This window comes from Sorex fumeus, unplaced genomic scaffold, assembly GCF_029834395.1.
Source record: "Sorex fumeus unplaced genomic scaffold, SorFum_2.1 ptg000072l, whole genome shotgun sequence".
NCBI classification, from domain to species: domain Eukaryota; kingdom Metazoa; phylum Chordata; class Mammalia; order Eulipotyphla; family Soricidae; genus Sorex; species Sorex fumeus.
In genome coordinates, this window is record NW_026606129.1 from 40,951,396 (window position 1) to 40,974,106 (window position 22,711).

At 46.2% G+C, this 22,711-nt stretch overlaps 1 protein-coding gene across 1 annotated transcript in view; it reads left to right on the top strand.

Annotated features, from left to right (window-relative positions):
• EXOG (exo/endonuclease G) overlaps positions 1-22,389 on the top strand; it is a 35,249-nt gene extending 12,860 nt beyond the window's left edge. Inside the window, exons 5-6 of the mRNA XM_056129227.1 lie at positions 716-830; positions 21,838-22,389. Coding sequence (XP_055985202.1) covers positions 716-830; positions 21,838-22,311 — 589 coding nt within the window. The 3' untranslated portion in view covers positions 22,312-22,389. The remainder of the gene's footprint in view (positions 1-715; positions 831-21,837) is intronic.
• The last annotated feature ends 322 nt before the right edge of the window (positions 22,390-22,711 follow it).

The following is a 22,711-nucleotide window of genomic DNA, read 5'->3' on the forward strand; positions in this document are numbered from 1 at the left end:
TTATCTGGTTTTGTTTGCTGCCACCGATACAGTCCCCTGAGCACCTTCCGGAGTAATTCCTAAGTTTAGAGCCAGGAAAAAGTCCTGGGCATTCTACGATTTGATCCAACATTTCCCATGCCATCCTGCTCCCAAAGAATAGGTTTAATTGTCCTTCATTAGGAACTGTAAATAAAGCTTATCATTGTGTTGATACATAATTCTTAGAAAAGGCTTGAGAATTTATGTTGTTGAAGAGTGAGAACAAAATAGTTTCTCTTTGTGATTTTTTAAGTTATATTTTTGTACAGTAAACTGGGGAAGTCATTGTTTATATGATTGTAATGTGCTGGTTTTTTTTGTCTACATTGATTTCCCAGAGTCTGTCATCTTATGATACAGAATTTTTTTTCTTTTTTTTGGGGGGTCACACCCGGCAATGCACAGGGGTTACTCCTGGTTCTGCACTCAGGAATTCACCCTAGCAGTGCTCAGGGGACCATGTGGGATGCTGGGAATCAAACTTGGGTCGGCCGCGTGCAAGGCAAACACCCTACCCGTTGTGCTATAACTCCAGCCTACAATACAGAAATTTTTATAGTTTGCTTTTCTACTCTTATGTCTGAGAATATTTATGCATTGTTTTATTTTTCAGATTCTATATTTTTGTGATTTAGTTTGCTTTTCTACTCTTACGTCTGAGAGTATTATGCGTTGCTTATGTTTTGTTTTTCAGAATGGAAATGTACTGTCGAGAACTGACAGAGAGGTTTGAAGATGTTTGGATAGTATCTGGACCATTGACTTTACCGCAGACTGGGAGTGATGGAAAGAAAACAGTTAGTTACCAGGTAGGAGCATGTTTGTGTGAACTGACGACCTCAGTCAGTATTCTACTTTCAAATTTAATTTATTCATCATTTCTTATTGAACACCTGTTGAAATGACAGCTATAGAAGGTATAATTAATGATGAATTAAAGAGTATTCTTTGGCTTCAAGAGGGTCACAATGGGAGACAGACATGTCATCAATTATATTGAAATGATAAGTGGTAACGTGGACACATAATGTAGGTGAAATGGTGTCATCATTGGACTGGTCAGCCACTGGTATGGGGCTATGAAGGTTAATTACTGTATGAGGCTGTGAAGAGAAAGATTTTGGAGTTAGCTCTTGACAGTGAATGAGAATAAACTGAGTTGGAGGGAGAATGTGGGGACCCCAGCATATGAGCACACACAAGTGTGGTTAATAGCATTGCTCAGAAATTCTTTTTTTTTTTTTCCATACTCAGGAATGCTCAGGGCTTACTCCTGGTGGTGCTTGGGTTGAACTGGAGTCTACCAGTTCAAGCAAGGCCCTTAACCCCTGTGCGCTCTCTCTCTCTCTCTCTCTCTCTCGCTGTCTCTCTCTCTCGCTCTCTCTCTATCTCTAGCTCTATCTCTCTGACCCTGTTCTCAGAATCTCATGTACTGCTCATGAAAACCAAAGCTTACACAAAAAAGTATGGCTGGCTCAAGGGGAAAGAAGATTTCTACTGTAGGATGATAGGAATCAGATGACAGAGGACTCTGTTTCATCAAGGCTTTTTAGACACTGAGAAGCCCCGGGAGACCAGTGATTCAGTCCAGGTTTCATAGAGTGTCCGGGTAGCACCGTTCCGAGAGGCAGAGCTTAACGGAGGGGCTAGGAAAGACGGATCAATCCGGGCCTTACTGCAGTGGTCCATTTGAAACAAACATGTGCTGAACGCAAACCATTAGAGTACAGGAAGAATTTGTCATGGAGTTGGAGCTGGCACTATAGTACAACTCGCTAAGGTGCTTGCCTCCTATGCATCCAACCTGGGTTCAGTTCCCGGCATCCCATGTGGTCCCCTGAATACCAACAGGAGTGATTCCTGAGTGCAGAGTCCTGAGTCCTGAGCATCGCAGGGTATGACCCCCAAAACAACAAATAAAAAAAACTTCAAAAGAAGGCCAGCCGCACATGCTGGGGGAAAAGGCAGCTCAGATAGAGAAGGGAGCACCAAGTAAAGGGTGTTGGGAGAATCCTCCCAGGATAGGAGATGCATGCTGAAAGTAGACTATAGACTAAACAGGATTGCCACTCAATGCCTCTTTTGCAAACCACAGCACCCAAAAGGAGAGAGAGAACAAAAGGGAATGCCCTGCCACAGAGGTGGGGGTGGGGGGTGGGAGGGATACTGGGATCATTGCTCGTGGAGAAGGGCACTGGTGGAGGGATGGGTACTCATCTGAAACCCAAGCACAAAAATTTGTAAGTCTACAACTGTACCTCATGGTGTTTCACTAGTAAAAATTTAAAAAAAAATCCAAAAGAGAATTATGGAGTTAATCTTTTGGTGAACAAGAGGGAAACTTTAGGATAACACTCAGAGTGCAGTGAGTTGTATATCCAGAGTGTAGTGAATTGCATAGATGGGAGGAAAAATTTTTTTTTTCTTTTTGGGTCACACCTGGTGATGCACAGGGGTTACTCCTGGCTCTGCACTCAGGAGTTACTCCTGGCGGTGCTCAGGGGACCATATGGGATGCTGGGAATCAAACCCGGGTCGGCCGCGTGCAAGGCAAATGCCCTACCCGCTGTGCTATCTCTCCAGCCCTGGGAGGAAAACTTTTAAAGTTTGAATTTTGGGGGGAAAAAAGATGTTTTTATAGGCAAGATATTTGAGAACTTTTCAGACTGAAACTTAGGGGTGTGAGTGCTTTACATTTCTCAAGCTGTGGGGGGAGTTCTTAGGTCAGACTCACACATTGCGGTGTCCGAGTTTTCCGAGGATTGGCTGAAGGGAGAAGACTAATTAGGCTGCAGAGCGTCGCTGAGTGGATGTACCGTGAGATCTGCCTAGGCTCAGGAATAAAGTGGACTTAGGAAAAAGCAGCAGGTAAGTGAAAAGAAAGATGGAAGAGCTTCTCAGTGAAGTCAAAGGTGAGGCATGTTTGGGGGGGCTCCTAGCCGTGGTCTAAGAATAGAGATTTAGTTACATGATTACTTTAGGAGGGTCTGTGATAAGATTGAGTGACCTGAGAAACATAGTTTAGAGAAAGAAAACTTCAAAACCTCAAAAGCGTGAGGTGATTTTCTGTCCCACTTGCAGTGTTTATTGTCTGTCAGCCGCACTAGATCAGCCGAGGAATTCACAGAGGGACCCCCATCCTCAGGGTGGGGCTTCCACTGGTTCTGGGAGTTTCCTGACAAAGGAGTTAGTATGTTCACGCAGTAGTTCTCTCCTGCTCTTCCTACTTACATTTTTAGTAAGGTAAGGTAAAGGTAAAGGCCCTCCCGTTGATCGTCGATTTGCTCGAGCGGGCCCAGTAACGTCTCCATTGGAGACTTTGTTGTTACTGTGTCTGGCATATCGAATACTCTCGGTAGCTTGCCGGGCTCTCCGAGAGGGGCGGAGGAATCGAACTCGGGTCGGCCATGTTGGCCGCTTGTAAGGCGAACGCCCTACCGCTGTGCTATCGCTCCAGCCCACATTTTTAGTATTTTTTGAAATATTGAAGAAAAGTGGCTTAAAGTTTCTACGTTCTCTTATATGTAAAAAAAAAAGTTAATTTTTAAAAGGAATTTCACCTTTTTTTAAAGAAAATATTGATTTTTATTAGTTTTCAGTGTTATGAAGTTTTAGGGAGATGATTCCTGGATTTTGTTAAAATCTTTGGGAAAGAGTTTCTTCTGCGACTTCGGAGCTTTAAATTGAGTTTATTTATTTATTTTTAGCTGCAGTGCTGGGAATCCAACCCAGAGTCTTCAAGCCCCAACGCTCTGCCACTGAACCACATCCCCAACCTCTTAAATGAGTTTCAGGTGTTTATTTCTTATAAACTTGAAAAATTCATATGACAACCTTACCTTACTTTGGTAGAAAAAATTATACAAAGTTTGAAAGTAGAAATTAACCAGTAATTAAGTACTCTGCATTGAATAGTTATTTTGGGAAAATTTTCTTTCACATATGCATTGCCTAAATGTTGTAATGAAAAGTATATTGTATTGAAGTTAGATATAATTTTGGGCAAAATGTAGGAGGCATTTTGGGACACCCCTGGTGGTACTTAGTGTTCACTCCTGACAGTGCTCGGGGGACCTTATGCAGTGCCAGGGATCAAATCAGAATTGGTTGCCTGCGAGGCAGGCACCTTTTCTCCTATACTCTGGCCTCTAGCACAGCAGTAGGGCGTTCGCCTTACAAGCGGCCAACATGGCCGACCCGAGTTCGATTCCTCTGCCCCTCTCGGAGAGCCCGGCAAGCTACCGAGAGTATTCGATATGCCAAACACAGTAACAACAAAGTCTCCAATGGAGACGTTACTGGGCCTGCTCGAGCAAATCGACGATCAACGGGAGGGCCTTTACCTTTTACCTTTTACTTTGAAAAATATTTGATACCTGTTAGCTCTTTTTGCTCTAAGAGCCTAAGAGCGGTGATACCCCTTAGTAATAAGTATACTCTGAAACCAAATTTTGGTTTCTAAAACACCATCTGCTGGGGCTGGACAGATAGTACAGAGTGTAGGTTGCTTTCTTTGCATGCATCTGGCCTGAGTTCAATCTCCAGGACTCTAAATGCTTTCCTAAGTCTCACCAGGAACAGGTATCCTTAAATGTAGAACCAGGATTAAACTCTGAGCACAGCTACGTGTGGCACAAAAACAAAGCAAAAAAAAACAAAAAACAAAAAACAAACAAAACCCCCCCCAGATCTGTTGATGTAACAGATATGAATGATTTCTTTCTGACTGGCTGGTACAGGGATAGTGTGAGAGGACCATTTTGTATGAGAAAGCTGGAAGTGCTCATCTGGTAGGCCTGTCCAAGGCCGTGGAAGCAGCTTGAAGGTTTTCTTTTTCTTTTTCTTTTTCTTTTTTGGTTTTTGAGTCACACCCGGCAATGCACAGGGGTTACTCCTGGCTCTGCACTCAGGAATTACTCCTGGCAGTGCTCAGGGGGCCATATGGGATGCTGGGAATTGAACCCAGGTCCGCCGCGTGCAAGGCAAATGTCCTACCTGCTGTGCTATTGCTCCAGCCCCAGCTTGAAGGTTTTCTACCTTCTGTGTCTGGGACTGTTTGAATAATCAAAGTGAGACAGATTGTAGATCTGAGATGATCATTTCACAGCCATCATGGTAATAGCAGTCATCAGTTAGATGCTAAAGTAGTGAGTGAAAGTTTTTTGAGAAATAGAATGTGAGCACTGTTTAAAGAGTCTCTACTGAAGGGTCAGTAAAGGTTATTTATTGACAACACTGAGAAATGGTAACTTTACAAAAGAGACATGTCACCTTAACCAAGTGATAAGGTTAATCTTGCCGGTAATGGGACTTACCTGATAAAGGCCACTCTGGTATGATATAGTAAAAAAGGACATGGCACCAGTTTCAGTGGTATTTTTTTTTTCATGGCATGACGTCAGGAGAACCCCAGTGAAGACGTTCTGTAAAACAGCTGACTTGTACGCTTCAAAAATGTTAGTGTCATAAGAGGCAAAGGCTGAGATTCTTCCAGATTAATGGATCCTGAGATTCTTGAAGGCAAAGGGCAATATATGGTTCATATCACTATAGGTAAAACAGAGTCGTTCAGAAGAATATAGTGTTAAATGTCCTAATTTTAATCATTGCACTATTACTATGTACTTGAGTGTCAGGAAAAGCATCCTGAAGGGTGTGTCTTAGTTTTAAATGACTTAGGGATAAAGAAAAATAGAGTCCTGTGTCTCTGAACACCATTAGGCATCTTGTGCACAGAGCATGGGGTGTGGTTCCACAGACCTCCATGGCACAGACCTTGTGCCTCTGCTGTGTGTGAGAGAGAGAGAGAGAGAGAAGAGGAGAGACAGACAGACAGAGAGAGAGAGACTGATAAAGCAAATTGGGAACAACGTTAAGAGCTGGTGAATCCAGGTGAAGACTATATAATTAGTTTGTCATTCTTACACATGTCATTCTTTTGTTTTACAAATTCTAAGTTAACTCTTGATTCAGAATGAAACAAATACATATATATATATATATATATATATATATATATATATACTGGAAAATTAAAAATGAACCTCTAAAAGACTGAAGGCTGGAAAGATAGTACAGGGGTTAAGGCTCTTGCCTTGTAAGTGGCCAACCCCAGTTTAATCCTTCCCTTCATATGGTCCCTAAACACTGCCAGAGTGATCCTCGAGCGCAGAGCTTGGAGTAAGCCCTGAGCACTGCCGGGTACCTTAAAGAAAAGACTGAGCTTGTTTCTTATAAATATAAATGAATGATATTTAGCATATTTCTGTAGCCTTGAAGAACTTTTCAAAAGGCAGCTGTCACACATCTCCTTACTTGAATCAGATGAAACTTGGAAGCGCTTCAAGGTTAGCTTCTTGCTGTAGTGCTCCTGGTTTTCTGGTTTTATTTAAAACCTTATTGGTCATTGGTTTTTTTGTTTCTGGATCTCTGAATGTACTTGTTAGTTTTCTATGTTTGTATGTATAAGATTGCTCACTTTAGTGAAACTTTAATTCAGCTAGTCTTCATGTCCCTGTGACGGAAAGAATCACACAGAATTGTAAATGATGTTCCTGAAGATCTGCTCTGTGTGTGTTGTTTGTGTGTGTGTGTGTGTGTGTGTGTGTGTGTGTGTCCCTACTCCCAGATCTGCACTTGGGGGTCATCCCTCGTGGTACTCAGAGGACCACGTAAGTGCCAGGGGATCCAGATGAGATTAGTTGTGTGCAAGGCAAGCATCTTCACCGCTCTCTGACCTGACAGGCTACATTCTTGATTACTATCTCTCTCTTTTCCTGATTTCACATTCAGGGAGTCATCTATCTTAATTTCTTGGAGTCAACACTTTTATCACGGCCTCCGAAAGGATAATCAGCATCATTAATCATCAGGGAACTGCAAGTCAAAACCACAATGAGATGGCACCTTAACTCTTGTCAGAATGACACTTAGAGAAAAAGACAAGGAGCAACAAATGTTGACAGTATGTGGGAGAAAGGGATCCCTTATACACTGCCGGTGGGAATGTAAGTGGATGCAGCCTTTAGGGAATGGTATGGAAATCCCTAATAAAGATAGATATTGTTTTTCTTTTTTGTTATTGGGGGGTTTTTTTGTTTGTTTTGCTTTTTGGGTCACACCCGGTAATGCACAGGGGTTACTCCTGGCTCTGCACTCAGGAATTACTGCTGGCGGTGCTCAGGGGACCATATGGGATGCTGGGAATCGAACCTGGGTTGGCCGCGTGCAAGGCAAATGCCCTACCCACTGTGCTGTTGCTCCAGCCCCAAGATAGACATATTGGAGAGAGCCTCAGGGATAGAGCATATTTCCTGTCATGGGGGTTCATGGCTCCTTGAGCACTGCTGGGTTTGGCCTTTTTGACCCCAAGAGTCACCATAACCCTTTGTGGCCCCCAAGTACTGTTGTATGGAAGCCCCCACCTCATTAGGCCCATACTATTATCAAGACTGGTCCTGGCTTTCCGAGCACTGTTTGATCTGACCCTATTGAAAAATTAGAACTAGGGCCAGGGGAGATGGCTCAGAGGGTCTGAGCGCATGATTTGCATGTAGAAACCCAGGGCTCAAACCCTGGTAACAAATTGGACCACACCCAGCAGTGCCCAGGGGATACTCCGTGCTCTGCTCAGGGGTCACTTCATGCGGGACCACATGTGGATTGAACAAGGGTCAAGGGAACAGGGGTTTGCTGTAAGCGCCTTAACCTCTATATTGTCTCATGCTGTTTCTCTGGCCCTAGAAACATATGCTTTATATGTAGAAGCCCTGGGTTTGATCCCTGACACCAAATGGTCCCTGCAGCACTTCCCTGTTCCATGCCCTGAGCTCAGCCAGGTGTGGCTCCAAACGCTGCCCCCCTCCTCAGATATACGGGAACTTCAGAAGTACAGCTTCTTATGTACTCTTTCCAAAACAGTCACTTTAATCCATTTAACCAAAAGATGAATCAAATAGAGAATCCAGAAGGTGGAAAAGATGTGAGCATTGAGTCCATTTAAACAAAGTGATGATTACCTTTATGAAGCAGATCTTATTTTATTTGGGGCCACAACCCGTGCTACTAAGGGACAACTTCCAGCTCTCTGCTTTTTTGCTACCTCCAGGGGATGCTTAGGGGACTTTGGAGTCCCAGGGATCCAAATGGGATTGCCACATGCAAGGCAATGGACCTTAACCCTTGTTCATACTCTCTAGATACTTTTTTTTTTGCTTTTTTGGGTCACACCCGGCAATGCACAGGGGTTACTCCTGGCTTTGCACTCAGAATTACTCCTGGTGGTGCTCGGGGGACCATATGGGATGCTGGGAATCTAACCTGGGTTGGCTGCGTGCAAGGCAAATGCCCTACCAGCTGTGCTATTGCTCCAGCCCCACTAGATACTATTTTTAAAATAAAAAGTTACATTTTTATTGTAGACTGAGTTTAAAAACAAAATGTGCCAGCATCAAGCTGATCAATGATCAGAAGCTGGGAAAGAGCAGGGGTGTAACTGTTCTGGTTCCTTCCTCTTTCAGAGACGCTGTCACTGTACGTTGTTTCATGCCAGAAGTGAACAGAAAGAGAAGGACTATGGAGAATATGGAAAATTATAGTGAATACTAATAAGATCAACTCTCTCCCCTGACAAAACAAAAATAAAGTTACTCTAGCAAGACATAAAAAACTAAGGCGACAGAAAATAACATGACAGTAATTATAAATGCAAATTTTTATAGCCGTAAATGCAAATCTAATATACTCAGTTATTCAAAGTAAAAAAAAAAATCTCAACCTAGATAATAAAAGCAGCGAGAAAATCCAAACAACAGTAAATAGAGATTATGATATTAGTCTAAGACAGCGCTGCATTCTAAGTTTTCTGCTTGCGTCTACCTAGTAGCCTGTCATTGCCCTTCACGGAAGCAAACGCTGTGTTAATCCAGGAGAAGCTGACAGGATCTGTGACACTGGGAGTTTCAACAAGCCTCTTATAGCTCTTGACAAATATTAGGAAATACACTCATTTTTGCAAATTGGGTCATGATCTAGTCCTCAAATTTAAAAAAGATAGCGTGGGAATTTGCTTTTAGGACTGCTCCCACCAACGAAATGTCCCCACCTAGCTTATGATTGTACAGGTTTTTTGCTTTTGGGCCACACGCGGCTGTGCTCAGGTTCCCAGGAGAACTCCTGGCTCTGAGTTTAGGGGTTATCCCTGGTGGGGCTCAGGGGACCCAAGGGGATGGGAGGGGTGTTAAGCCTGGGTTTGCTGCTTGCGAGGCAGATTCCCTACCCTCTGTTCCCTATTGGTCCCTGATTGTTAGTTTTATCAAATGTCTTTAAAAATATCTGGACAGATGGCAAATCTTGATAAAAATGTGAAGTTTTTCTATTTTAATCTTGAGTGAATTATTTGAATAATCCTTTTTTATTTATTATAGTGTAAAATACACAAAATTGAGAATTTTAACCATTTTCAGGTATGCCATAGTATGGGTTTAGGTACATTAACATTGTTGTGTAATGCCATTACTACCCGTTTCCAGAGTTTTAAGAACTTCCCAGCTAAATCTACATGCGCATTGATTTTCAACCCATTGGGTGCACGCTCTCTGACTCAACAAATACAATCTTGTTCTTCCTCCTTTCGTGCAGTTCAAATCTGTTTTGTTTTTTATTTTTATTTATTTTTTATTTATTTATTTATTTATTGCTTTTTGGGTTACACCTGGCAATGCACAGGGGTTACTTCTGGCTCTGCCCTCAGGAACTACTCCTGGCGGTGCTCAGGGGACCATATGGGATGCTGGGAATTGAACCTGGGTTGGCCGCGTGCAAGGCAAATACCCTACCCCTGTGCTGTTGCTCCAACCCCCAAATCTGTTTGGTTTTGACTCTCTTGCCAGAAGTTCAGGAATGTCTGGGTCTTGGGCCAGGCCTCCTGAGATCCAGGATCCAGGATGACAGAGTTGATGATGTTTGTGGCCCCAGCTGGGGCACAGGTGCTTGTAGCCACAGCAAGATTGAATAGTAGGAAAGGGGAAACTTGGGAATTTTGGACCCTCCATAGCCAGGAGCAGAGTCTGAGGTATCAGTATAATCATGGTGCTCTGTGGGCTGTGATCCAACCCCTTTGTGGTTCTGGTTATAATACTTGTTACAACACTATTCGTGGAACAGTGTGGCCAACTGGGGAAAGTCTCTTTGTGAGTTTCTGTTTTGTGTTTTAATGGCCCTCAGGTGCAGTGGGTTGCTGAGTGATCACAGTAAGTTTGTAGCACATTATAATCATTGATTCATATTAAGCCTGCCCTGCTATTTTTATATTTCTCGTGTTCACTTTCACTTCACGTCACCCTCCCCCAACATTTACTGTCTGTCTTCGTGTATTCTTTTCTTTAACTCTTGAGAGAAGTAATGACTTCCTAATCACAATTCTGCTAGTTTAGGAAAACCTTTTGATTGAACAGTCTGGTAAAGAAACCCACGTGTTTCTCGATTTAGGAGAAGCTGCTCGTTTTGTAATCTAAAGGCCTCTATTGAGCGACTGTCCTGACAAACATCCTCATCCTGGCGGCTGCCTCTGCCGGCGTTACAGAGAACCAGCACCATTCTTTGATTCCTAACGTGGGCGTTGTTAAATGCTGGCCCAAACACCAGGTTTTTTTTTTTTTTCTTATCTTTATTTTGAGTCTGTGGACTTGTATGATTGTGATAGACATATGAGAAATGGAAATCCTTCTGTTTTGTCTGTTTTTGGTACCCATATCCATAACCCTCTGATTGGTATCTTTTGTGGGGTGGGCATGTTGGGCCATGCCTGGCAGTGCTCTCTTGGTGCTTGGGAGACCATATCTGATGCCAGGATCCATCTGAGGCAGGCCACACGCAAAGCAAGCCCCTTAACCCTGCATGCTTGCTCCCGCTTTTCATTTTGGAACCTTTGAACCCAAGTTTTAACAAATTATATGTTATGTTAGAAGTTGTAAAATCAGATACTTAGAAGTCTGCTCTTGATGCTTTTTTCCTAGAAAGAGGAGGCCAGAGAGGTGGCTCAAAGGGCGGAAGTGCATGATTCCCCGAACACTACCAGAATTATTTCCTGGGCCTTTTGAGAGGTTGTTAGTGTCTTGTGCCTTTCAGATTCTCCTTTCTCTCACATAATTACAATGTAACTATCAACACAATTCAACATATTAGTATCCACTGTACAGTTTGGATTCAGATGTTACTGCTTGCTCCAGTTATGCCCTTCATGCAGTCTTTCCCCTTGATTTAGAATGCAGTTCTGGGTCTTGTGTTGCATTTCATTGTCACATCTCTCCCTTTCCTGTAACTGAAACAATTTTTCAGCCTTCCTGTCTTTAGTGATGTTGGCATTTATGAGGAATACAGGATGGTTGTCTTGTAGTGTGTTCTTCAGATTGGGTTTCCTCCTGATCAGAACCTGTTTTAGGTTTCTTTCTTTTTTTTTTCTCTTTTGCTTTTTCTTTTTTTTTATAATGTCGAAATGTCATTTAAACACCATGATTTACAGAGTTGTGTTCATAACACATTTGCTTCAGGTATTCGATGTTCCAGCGCCAATCACACCATCAATATGACCTTCCATCGACATCCCCCAGTTTTCTACCCCCCCTTAGCAGGTGCAGAATCATTCACTTTATATTGCTTCTTGCAACCTAGATCTCACTGTGGTGTTACCAAAGTCGTTGTTGAGGGCTCACTGAGCTGGTTGGTGCTAGTTGAGCCCTTTGGGTGCTTGTTTTTTGCTCATCCAGCTCAATGTGCTTCTACAGAACTTTCCCATCTGACTTGCTGTGCCCCTGCTGGGCTGTCCATACTGTGGTTTGGAGGTGCTGCACGACTGTGTGTGCCATGCGCCAGGCGCTGCAGAGCTGGGGTGATGCGGCAGCTTTGCCTCTCCGAGGGTAGTCATGGAGCTGGGCTGATTGTATGCCGCAGGAGGAGGGGTGGGGGGATGGGGCAGGGGGACTTCCAGCAGGGCCAGGGTGGGGTCTCTGCCCTCCCATCCTGAGAAGGCTTGAGGCATCTCAGACCAGGCACTAGGCTTCCCTGGACAGTGCACCACGGAGCTCTTTGCCTGTGTGCCTCACTGCCTCTCAAGGGTACAAGCCTGTTTGTCCTGTAGAATAGAAGTGATAGAATGTGGATTCCTTGTTTTAGATGCTGTCCTCCCTGCTAAGTTAGGTGTTTGATGTTTTGGGACCCTCCTTGTGATCCTTGGGAGCTTCTACTAGCTCAGTGCTCTGGGATTGCTCCTGGCAGTGCTCGTGGGATTGTGTGGTGCAGGGGATTGAACCTGGGCCTCCTGCTTAGTAAAAAGCATGTGCCTGGCCCAATTATACTAGCTCTGAGTTATCATTTTGCCTTGGAGATTAATTTCTGATCTGTGAAATTACTCTAGAGACCATGTGAGTATTATTATTAGTTTTCTCCTTCAATCATTGACCTGCTAGGTTTTTGTTTTTGTTTTTGTTTTGCATGGGCTGGAGCGATAGTACAGTGGTAGGGCGTTTGCCTTGCACGTAGCCAACATGGCCGACCCGAGTTCGATTCCTCCGCCCCTCTCGGAGAGCCCGGCAAGCTACCGAGAGTATCTCGCCCACACGGCAGGGCCTGGCAAGCTACCCGTGATATATTCGATATGCCAAACACAGTAACAACAAAATCTCCAATGGAGACGTTACTGGGCCCGCTCGAGCAAATCGATGAACAACGGGAGGGCCTTTGGTGCCATACCTGGTGATGCTTGGGAGCTCCTTCCAGCTCTGCTCGGGGCTCACTTCCAGTGGTGCTCAGGGAACTCCGGTGCCAGGACTAAGCTCAGGCAAAGCACCCACCCAGCCCCATTGAACTCTGGCTTCTGTTGGTTTTAGCATCCTTTGATGACTTTTTTTTTTTAACCCCCTAATGCCAGGCATTGAGCCCAGTTTATAAGACATGGCTTCACTGTGGAGTCATATCCCTGGTCCCCCACTGATAAATTTTTGTTTGAACCAGTTAATCTCCTAGTTGTTAGAAAAATTATTTTCTGATCATCTTTTCTACATTTATTACTTGACATTCTGCTGCTGTTGAGAGCTTTCCCCTGATATCAGTGTGAATTTGTGATTTCTTTTCTGTTCAGTGGGTTTTGTGGTGTTTGTTGAAGCTGTTGTGACATTTAGTGAACCATCGCTGACCTGGGCGCTGTGTTGCCTTCCCGGGGCGCTGCGGCCACCAGCACCCCTCAGCTCTCGTGCTGAAGAATCGGCCTCCCAGCTGGCAGGCTGCCCGGGCGCTTTCCCTCCCTTCCCCTGGGGATGGGCTTAGCTGGGGCCGTCACACTGCTTGGAGCTCCAGTCTGTTGGAGGCAGTGTCTCCCTGTGGCTGCTCACCCACCATGGGCACTGTTAGGCTATGGGAATAGGCAGAAGCAACTCTTGACTGCTCTGTCTCAGACCAGCTTTCCCTGAAGCCCCTGGACGCTGACCCTGGCTGGCTGTGTGGGTGCCTTTCAGTGCTGTTGATGCACCCGTGACTCATGTGGCATGTTCTTCCTCTGTGCGCATGGTGTGTTGGCTGGCATGACGAAAGCGGGAGCCTCCTTCCTCACCTACTGCATCTGGGAGTGGGACTGGGGACGTCTTAGACCAAGCCCCGGGCCATATTCAGTGCTGGGAATTAAATTCTGGATGGCTGCATGTGAGGCAAGAGCCTTACCCGCAACCCTTCCCCCCCCCCCAATAACCCCAAAATAACTGGCCCTCATTTAGTTTTAATCAAGATATTGTTTCTATTTTGATACTTTAGTTGTCCGGAGTCCCAGTGGGAGCCCCTTTGAGCTGTCGCCGTGGTCCTTCTGACACATCCTCATCATAGTTTTACTGTTTCCTGCTTTCTGGCCTAATGTGCTCTAGGCTCATCTTGACCGGTGTCTGGGACCAACCATTTCTCTAAGTATCCCTGTTTCTTATTTAATGGGGAATTGGTACTTAGGAACCAAGTTCTGGATGACAAGTTGATTCTTGAGTGCTCGGTCTGCTGTTGGCTTGTCATGTGTATTCACCACATTTATTTTTAGCCTTTTATAGTGGGTGGAGAGAGCCCCAAAGAACATAGTACACAAATCTTATTGCCTTTAATGGCTCACTGCTGGAAGGCCTTTTTTCCTCCACCTTCACTGTTCCTATGGGTCTTTTTTTAGAAGATCATGGACTCTGGTCAAAAAGGAAGCAGAAAGTGAGTGTAAAGTTGAATGTTGGTAAAATCTATATCCTGGACCTGCATGTAGTTCTTTATCTCTCTTTCTCTGGGTCATATTGTGTTTATATGTTTATATTATTTTTTTGAAGATTTTTTTCTTTTTTATTGAACCACTATGAATCACAGAGTTATGAGGCTGTCCATGATTGAGTCTCAGGTGGGCAGTGCTTTAGCACCAGTCCCTCCACCAGTGTCCCCAGCGTTTTCGTTTGTTTGTTTTTGCCACACCCAGCAGTGTTCTGGCTACTCCTGGCTTTGTGTTTGGGGTTGCTCCAGGCAGTGCTCAGGGCGGGACTCTGGGGTGCTGGGGATTGGACCCAGGCATCTCATGTGCAAAGCATGCTCCTCAGCCCATTAAGCTAGCTCTGGGCTCTTCTTATTCCTATTTTTCAGTTTCTCTTTAATTAATAATGCAGCCTTTGCTAGAGTTTAGTTTTCAGAGAAACTGGATTTCAGTTGGAATTTAAACTTTAAAAAAATCTTTAATAGGAAAATCAGCCCGAAAGTGAAGCATTCCATAGTAAATTCAGTTGGAAAAATTGTCTCAGAGTTTGCTAGTTTCAGAAGGCAGCTGTTCCAGGGCCAGGGGTGTAGCTCAGTGGTAGGGTGCTTGCCTTGCATGTGTGAGTTTCTGGGTTTGGATCCCTACCTAGCACCATATATGTATGTTTTGTTTGTTTGTGTTTACCCAGTCCAGAAATTTTATACTTCATGCATACACATTTACACGCGTGGGAGAAGCCGGTTAAGTGGAACAGGCCTGTGGGGGGCCAGAGTTAGGCTCGAGCATGAGTCAGGAAAAGGCCAGTTATAAGGGGCAGAGAGAGCACACAGGGAGGGAGACCAAGCTGGGAGGGAGGTTGGCCTTACGTGCCTGGCGCTGTGAGTGCCCCCTCTCAAATGTGTCATCTTTTCCAGCAGGTCATAAGAAGATAAATATGGCTCAAGGCACCATCCTTTAGTGATGATGAGAGAAGGGATGATAGAGGGTAGACGTTTCTAGAAACTAGTCTGTTCTTGGCAAGGAATAAATATTTCAATCATGTGCCCCTGTTTTCATGAGAACATTTTGTAATCGCCTGACAAGCATTTATGTTTTTTTTTTGTTTTGTTTTGTTTTGTTTTGTTTTGGTTTGGTTTGTGTCACACCTGGCGATGCACAGGGGTTACTCCTGGCTCATGCACTCAGGAATTACTCCTGGCGGTGCTTGGGGGACCATATGGGATGCTGGGAATCGAACCCCAGTCGGCCGCATGCAAGGCAAATACCCTACCCGCTGTGCTATTGCTCCAGTCCCCTTTTATTGTTGTTGTTTTTAATCAGATTTGGCCATTTAATATTTATTAGTTATTGGCAACTGTGTGCTGACCCTTGTTTGAGGGGGCTGTTATTATGAAAGCAAGCGTATTATTCCATCCCATATCTAGGCAGCGAGGCATATAGATGTGTACTGGGGAGTAAACGAAGCAGGTGAGCTGTGGCCGTATGAACTTGAGTGCTGTAGATAACAGAGTACATGAGTCACTTCAGACATGCGTCCTCGTTTCAGCTTTAGCAGCAGCCCTTCTAGAAAAGTAGAGGTGACCCTTTTTTTCCCCCTCATATTCTTTTTGTAGCCGTAGGAATTATAGTGAGGAGTCAGATCCCAATCCCATGGCCAGAGCTTGTTAGCGGGGAGCTGAGACCCGCCTCTGTCAGGCTTGTCGGAGGACTGTGGTCACTAAGAGACAGGGTTTGCTGGGGTCTTCAGGTACAGAAGCCGATGAGGAGATGGAAGATTCCATGGATAGGGAGGGTGACAGGCGGTCCATGCCAGCGTGCAAAGCTAAGAATGGAAACAGGCCAAGCCGAGGGTCCCTCGACACCTGCAGAAGCTTCTTGTTAGACTCTGTGGGTGAGGATCACAGCCTTGGGATGCAGGAGAGCAAGCAGCCCTGAGGGCAGATTGGTGGCAGTGATTCTTCAGGAAGGGGGTCATCTGACAGCTCTCACCAGGATCACTGTCTTGATCACAGCGGAGGCCATCCATGCGCTTCCTCTGAGGTGCCTGTTGCAAGAAGAGGTTGATTCCAGACCAGTGAGACATACCTGAGGTCTCTGACCTGAACATGGTAATTGACCTGACAGGAAAGTGAGCAACAAAGAATTGTCCGTCTCGGTGATGATGTGATGTTGGAAGTGCCTGAATGGTCCGCTTTCCTTCTGCAGGATGACATTCCAGGCTCCCACCGACTCCGGGAGGAGGAAAGATTGGAAAACGGGTTCCCTGGGAGGGTCTTGCTTTTTCCTTTTTTCTTTTTGGGGCCTTGTTTATTTATTTATTTATTTTTGATGAGGGGAGCTTCCCACCAGTGTTCAGGGGCCCCTCTGGCTGGTTGGTAGCTCGGGTGGTGCTACCGGGTCGTTCAGGCCTATGAAGCTCCAGAGCGAACACCTGCCGGTGTGCTGGGGGGCCGAACTCTGGGCCTAGCCTGTGTTAAGGAACATGCCCGGGTTTCTGAACGCTGTCCTGGGCACTCCCGGGGGTTTTGCGGCATCGCCGGAAGTGGTAAAGGAGTAATTCATTTCTTCTTGAAGTCGCTTGTTTCCTCGTTGGCAAATCGTTGGCGTCTGTATCTGTTGTGTTTTCACTGGAGAGTGAATGCTCGTATATTGCCTGCTCAAGCACCTTTTCACCCCTCACCTCCTTCAACCTCTGAGGAGAACCAGCAGCCTGGGAAAGCGGACGCTGTTTCTCCCATCACTGGGCGGGGCTTCTGCCACCCTGTGCCCTAGCGGGAGCCCCACTGTAACAATAGGCCCTGTCTCTCAGGAGGGCTGGCACTGCCCATGGGACCCTGCGGGGAGCCAGCCCCCTTCCTGCCATTTTCTCACCCGTGACCCCTCACTGTCCTTCCAGCTTGTATGGTCCGGGATGAATTCCTAATTGCTCACGCTCTCCTGTTTCTTGTTTCTTTCACTGGCTTGGCATTTGGTGTGGAGGGGGGGAGGGGGGCGCTCTCTTTGGCTTGGTGCTCAGAAGTGACCCCTGGTGGTGTTGGGGTTCCCGCCCGGAGCTGTGCCAGCTGCCTGCACTCTGTCTCCGGCCTGCTGGGCAGAACTCTTGAAGGATTTGGTCTCTTCACGTGCCAGACAGTTTGGAGAAATTGTTCTAGGGGAATATTCATAATAGTCAAATACGTTACGTTTGATTATAACCATTTCGTGTTCTTTTCCCGAGAGGTAGTCCGTGGTATTTTGTTTTGTTTCATTCAGTGTAGCATTGTTGCCCTGGGTATGACCTGACAAATGACAGACTTAGTCTGGGGACTGTCTGCTGGCGTCTCTCCTGGCCCTGAGTCAGCAGGAGGACCCAGCTCTGCTTGTTTGGCGGTGGAGGGAGGGGAGCAGAGCAGATTTTCGACTCCCTCCCCTCCCCTCCCTTCCCCTCCCTTCCCCTCCCTTCCCCTCCCCTGCCTTTCTCTCTCTGAATTTAATCACAGTGAAATACACTGTTACAAGGTTGTTCAAGATTGGGTTTCAGTTGTATGATGTTCTAATACCCATCCCTTCACCAGTGTACATTTCCCACCACCAATGTCCCCAGTTTCCCTCTTGTGCCCCTGTGCCCCTCACCCCCACCCCCGTCTGCCTTGGTGGCAGGCACTCCTCTCTCTCTCTCTCTCTCTCTCTCTCTCTCTCTCTCTCTCTCTCTCTCTCTTCTCCTTTTTCCTTCTCTCCTCTTTCTCTTTCTCTCCCTCAGATAGGAGGAGCAAGCCCAGTCCATCATGTAGGACACTTGCCAGTGAATGTACTTTTTTTTTTCTTTTTGGGTCACACCCGGTGATGCACAGGGGTTACTCCTGGCGGTGCTCAGGCGACCATGTGGGATGCTGGGAATCGAACCTGGGTCGGCCGCGTGCAAGGCAAACGCCCTACCCGCTGTGCTATCTCTCCAGCCCCACCAGTGAATGTACTTTAAAGCTGTGTATGAGGGTCCGGAGAGCTAGTACAGTGGGTAGGGTGTTTGCCTTGCACGCGGCCGACCCAGGTTCGATTCCCAGCATCCCATATAGTCCCTTGAGCACCGCCAGGAGTAACCCTACCTCCTGGGGTCCTACCTCCTGGGGTCGATCCCCAGCATCCCACATGGTCGCCTGAGTACCTCCAGGAGTGATTCCTGAGTGCAGAGCCAGGAGTAACTCATGAGCATTGCCAGGTTTTTCCCCCTCCCTTCTCCCCAAAAAGCTACGTTTCATTTTTATATTCTCCCTCTTCCCTCCTCCACATGTATATATATAAAATATATAGTCACTTTCAGCTGGTTTCTGTTTTTTGTTACAACCTTGACAGATTTCTTTGGGTGATTTCACAACAGCAAGGTTTTCCTTTGTAAAGTATCTTTGTAGCTAAGTAGAGATTTAAAGATTTCACACAAAGAGAGTCTTTGCCGATTTCTGAAGATTGGTTCAAGCCCACCGGTTCTTTGTTTAGGGTTGTGATTGCCCAAGGGGCCACACTGCCTCCTGAGGAGAGGGCCGAGCACTTTCTTTTCCTCACTTCAGAAAAGCAGACTTCTAAAAAGGGGTGGGAGGCCAGGTAAGTTCCTGAATGTTTGGCTCAGGGCATTTTATCCAATCTGCTTTCTTCTAAAACACTTGATCTCAAGTTCCTTCAGTCACTCTGCAGTGTCTTTCTTCGATACCAAATGCAGTCATACACTTGTCTTTTTTAATGCATCCACTACCCAAAAAAAATCTTTTTCCATGGGCCTTGCAGGTTAAAAAAAAACTGTGTGGTGGGGTGGCCAGAGAGATAGGAGAGCAGTTAGGGTGTTTGCCTTTCACAGGGGCAGCCCAGCGTCAATCTCTGTACCCCATATGGTCCCCCAAAGCCTCTCCAGGAACCATTCCTGAGTGCAGAGCCAGGAGTAAGCCTTCAGCACAGCTGGGTGTGACCCAAGAACATAGTAGACTTGTTTTGGACAAGCCTGTCTCCATGAGTGACGGGGGACTCAGTGGCACAGCCAGGACTTTGCCGGGTCACTGGGATTCCCACCCGCTGCATCACTCTAGGAACATTAGAAACATCTTCTGAAAAAATCTTTGCTTTCCCAAAGTAGAAAGAACGGTTTGATTTCAACCAAGTTGTCTGCAAGGAAGCAGGAAGCTCTCTACCGTGTTTTTGAATTTTGACTTTTCTTAAGTATTAAAGTCAGGAAGGAAACAGTGGCTTTTCTGGATTTTCAGATGGGATCTGTTACTATTTCAGATAAATTGGAGACAATTTATTTGCTGACAATAAAACAGATAGAATCCAAGACTATAGCAATTGGATAAAATCTCATTTTTCTCCCTTATTTACAGGGATGGGCTAGAATGATAGCACAGCGGGTAGGACGTTTGTCTTGCATGCAGCCAACATGGCTGACCCGAGTTCAATTCCTCCACCCCTCTCAGAGAGCCGGGCAAGCTACTGAGTGTATCTCGCCCGCACGGCAAAGCCTGGCAAGCTCCCCACGACGTATTCGATATGCCAAACACAGTAACAGCAAGTCTCACAATGGAGACATTACTGGGCCTGCCCTAGCAAATCGATGAACAACGGGAGGAGAGTGACATTTTCAGGGATAGTACTTGACTCCTGGTGTTAAAATAGTGTGAGAAAGTCATGGGTGGAAGAACTCAGGGTGATTTTCCTTCAAATGTCCACGTTTGGGCAGTTTTTTCAAAGTTGCCATGCAGATCCTTCAGCTGTTGAAAGAATTTTTGAAAGCCTGCAATAGAAATGCTCAGTTTCTAAATGGTAAACCCCAGAAGTCTTAAACTGTTAAATCCCTTTCATTTGGGCTAGAATTCTGTGGAAATCACTAGAATCCTGGCTGGCAGGAAATGGGCATATCCGTTTATTTATTTTAGAAAGCCACCATTTGTGTTCAGGGAGAAACTAATGCAGTGACTGGTCTCAGGGGCACTTTTGCCCCTTAGCATCTGAGCTGTGCTGCAATGATGGCGGTTGTCCACCAGGTGGTGCCAACAATTTGTTTGATTGTTTCCAGTTGACACCGGGAACAAAACTTGTGTGAACCCGGGCTCTGTGGCAGCTGTGACCTTAGTTCTGGGTCCCCGACTTCCTCTGTACCCACCCTCTTGGTGCTGATGTCTGTGCTCTTGGCTGACTTCTTTCCACGGGAAGCGTCTTGAGAACAGACGCCCGCATCGTTTATGCCAAAGCTTATTCCTTCCGGATCCTCTGAGCTGCGTGGTTAATCAGGGTCTGGGAGCCAGTTGTGGATCTTTGTAGAGTCCACCCACCTCCAGTGTCTTTCTTGCCTTGGAGAGCTGATTCGCTTCCCCAGATAGCTGATGCGTCGTGGTAGGCCTGGAGGTTGGCATTTTGTGCCCGGGGACCATGCGGACTCACGCACTGTGGTCAGAACCCAGTCTCTTCCTCCAACTTCAGAGTCGTCCCGAGACATCTTTCCTGTGTGCAGGGCTTCCCCCCGCCCCACAACTGCACTCGGTAACGGCACTCATGACCCCCTCTGGGTGTGTCAGGCAGCCAGTGGCTGTGGAGTTCCGAGGTCCTCTGCTTTGCTTGGAGGAGCCTGGGGAAAAGCAGGAAGGATGCTCGATCGCATCCCTCTCCTGCGGGGAAATGCTGCTCCTCCAGGGAAGTCCTGGGCAGGAGGGAAGCTCCTCCTCCATGCTGTTCTCTGTGGTCTCGTCTTACTGGCAGACCATTAAGGAAATGGATACTCAGGTTTTGGTTTTTTTCTTTTTTCTTTTTTCTTTTTCAGAAAACAGCTAGGGCTTTCAAGCCGGTTGGAAGGGAATTTAGAAAGGCTTCCTCATACCGTTATTTCATTACAACAGCCAACCTCCAGAGGGGACCGGCTTGTTTTCAGACCGGACTCTCACTTGCTTGTCGTGCCAGTATGCCTCCCAAATGTTAGGTTGGAGAGCAGATACAGGAGCTGTCTGTTGGAGCGCAGGCTGAAGGTCATGCGGAACGCCCTCTTAGTATTCTAGCAAGCAGCCTGGTTCGTTTGCTTAATTTCATTTGAAAAATGAGCGATGCCGGGGCAATACTGGAGACAATAATGCCGATGTCATGTGTCTGGCTGCTTCCTCGAAGACGATTTGTTTAACTCTCCGGTGAATTCGATAAACCAAAGCCATGTTTTCATTCCTAGAGCAGGGAGTTCCCCAGCCGGCAGTTTTGACCTTTGAGTGTTTAGAGCATCACATGATCAGATCATGAAACGAAAAGAAGACGACGGCTCCTTCTTGTCCACGAAACATATGTGCCCAGCACATTAAAAATCACGGCATCCCTTTGTTCTTAACATCCTGAAAACAGGGCAGAATGTGAGGTGGCATCATTTTAAAGAGTGATCAAATCAGCTTGCTAACTGTGATTCTGTATTTTGGTTTGTTACTACCGTTTAAAATTCATAACATTCATTGGGATGGGGTTGGGGTAGCTTAGAAGGCATTTCCAGAAACCTCTCTAAAGTTCTTGGGAAACATTTGGGAACTTGGGGCAAATTGGCACTGCTAACACGGCTGCTTTGTTCGTAGGTGATTGGCCAGGACAATGTGGCTGTCCCCTCGCATCTTTTCAAGGTGATCCTGGCTCGCAGAAGCCCACTGTCTGCAGAACCACTGGTGCTCGGGGCCTTCGTGGTCCCCAATGAAGCTATCGGCTTCCAGTCCCAGTTAAGCGAATTCCAAGTGAGCCTCCAGGACCTGGAGAAGTTGTCCGGGCTTGTGTTTTTCCCTCGTTTGGATAGAACTAGTGATATCAGGAACCTCTGCTCTGTGGACACCTGCAGGCTCCTGGACTTCCAGGAGTTCACGCTTTACCTGAGCACGCGGAAGCTCGAGGGAGCTCAGACCGTAGTCAGGCTGGAAGCCATCAGGGAGAATCTGAGGAACGCGGGCATTGAGCCTGATGATTACTTCCTGAAGCGCTATGAAAAGAAATTAGAAGAACTCAAAGCTAAGGAGCAGTCAGAAAAGCAGCCAGAAAACCCAGAGGAAAAGCCATCTTAGTCTTAGTCCCCGGAGCTGTGGGGCGCGGTGACAGCCACGTCCTGCGCAGGCTGGCCCTCTGCAAGGCACTCCCCCTGGACAGAGACGATGGGCTCCAAAGAGCAGAGACCTGCAGGGTGTGAGTGCGCTCACCCGCGTGGATGCTGTGCACATCTTGGGTCGAGTTGGCTAAGGGACTATGTCCACAGGGTGATCCTGTGCCCTTCTGTACATGGAGTGTGCAGACCATTATCTTCTCATGCTTCCAAATTGTGCAGAGGCCTGCATGGATCTGCTCAGCTTTCTTAGGACTCCATGTCCTATGGCTTCTTTGCCTGGACCTGAGTGGATTTTAGATAGCTTTTAGAAACCCTCTCCCGGTTTGGGTTTGTTTTTTTTTTTCCCTGTCCTCATAGATCAT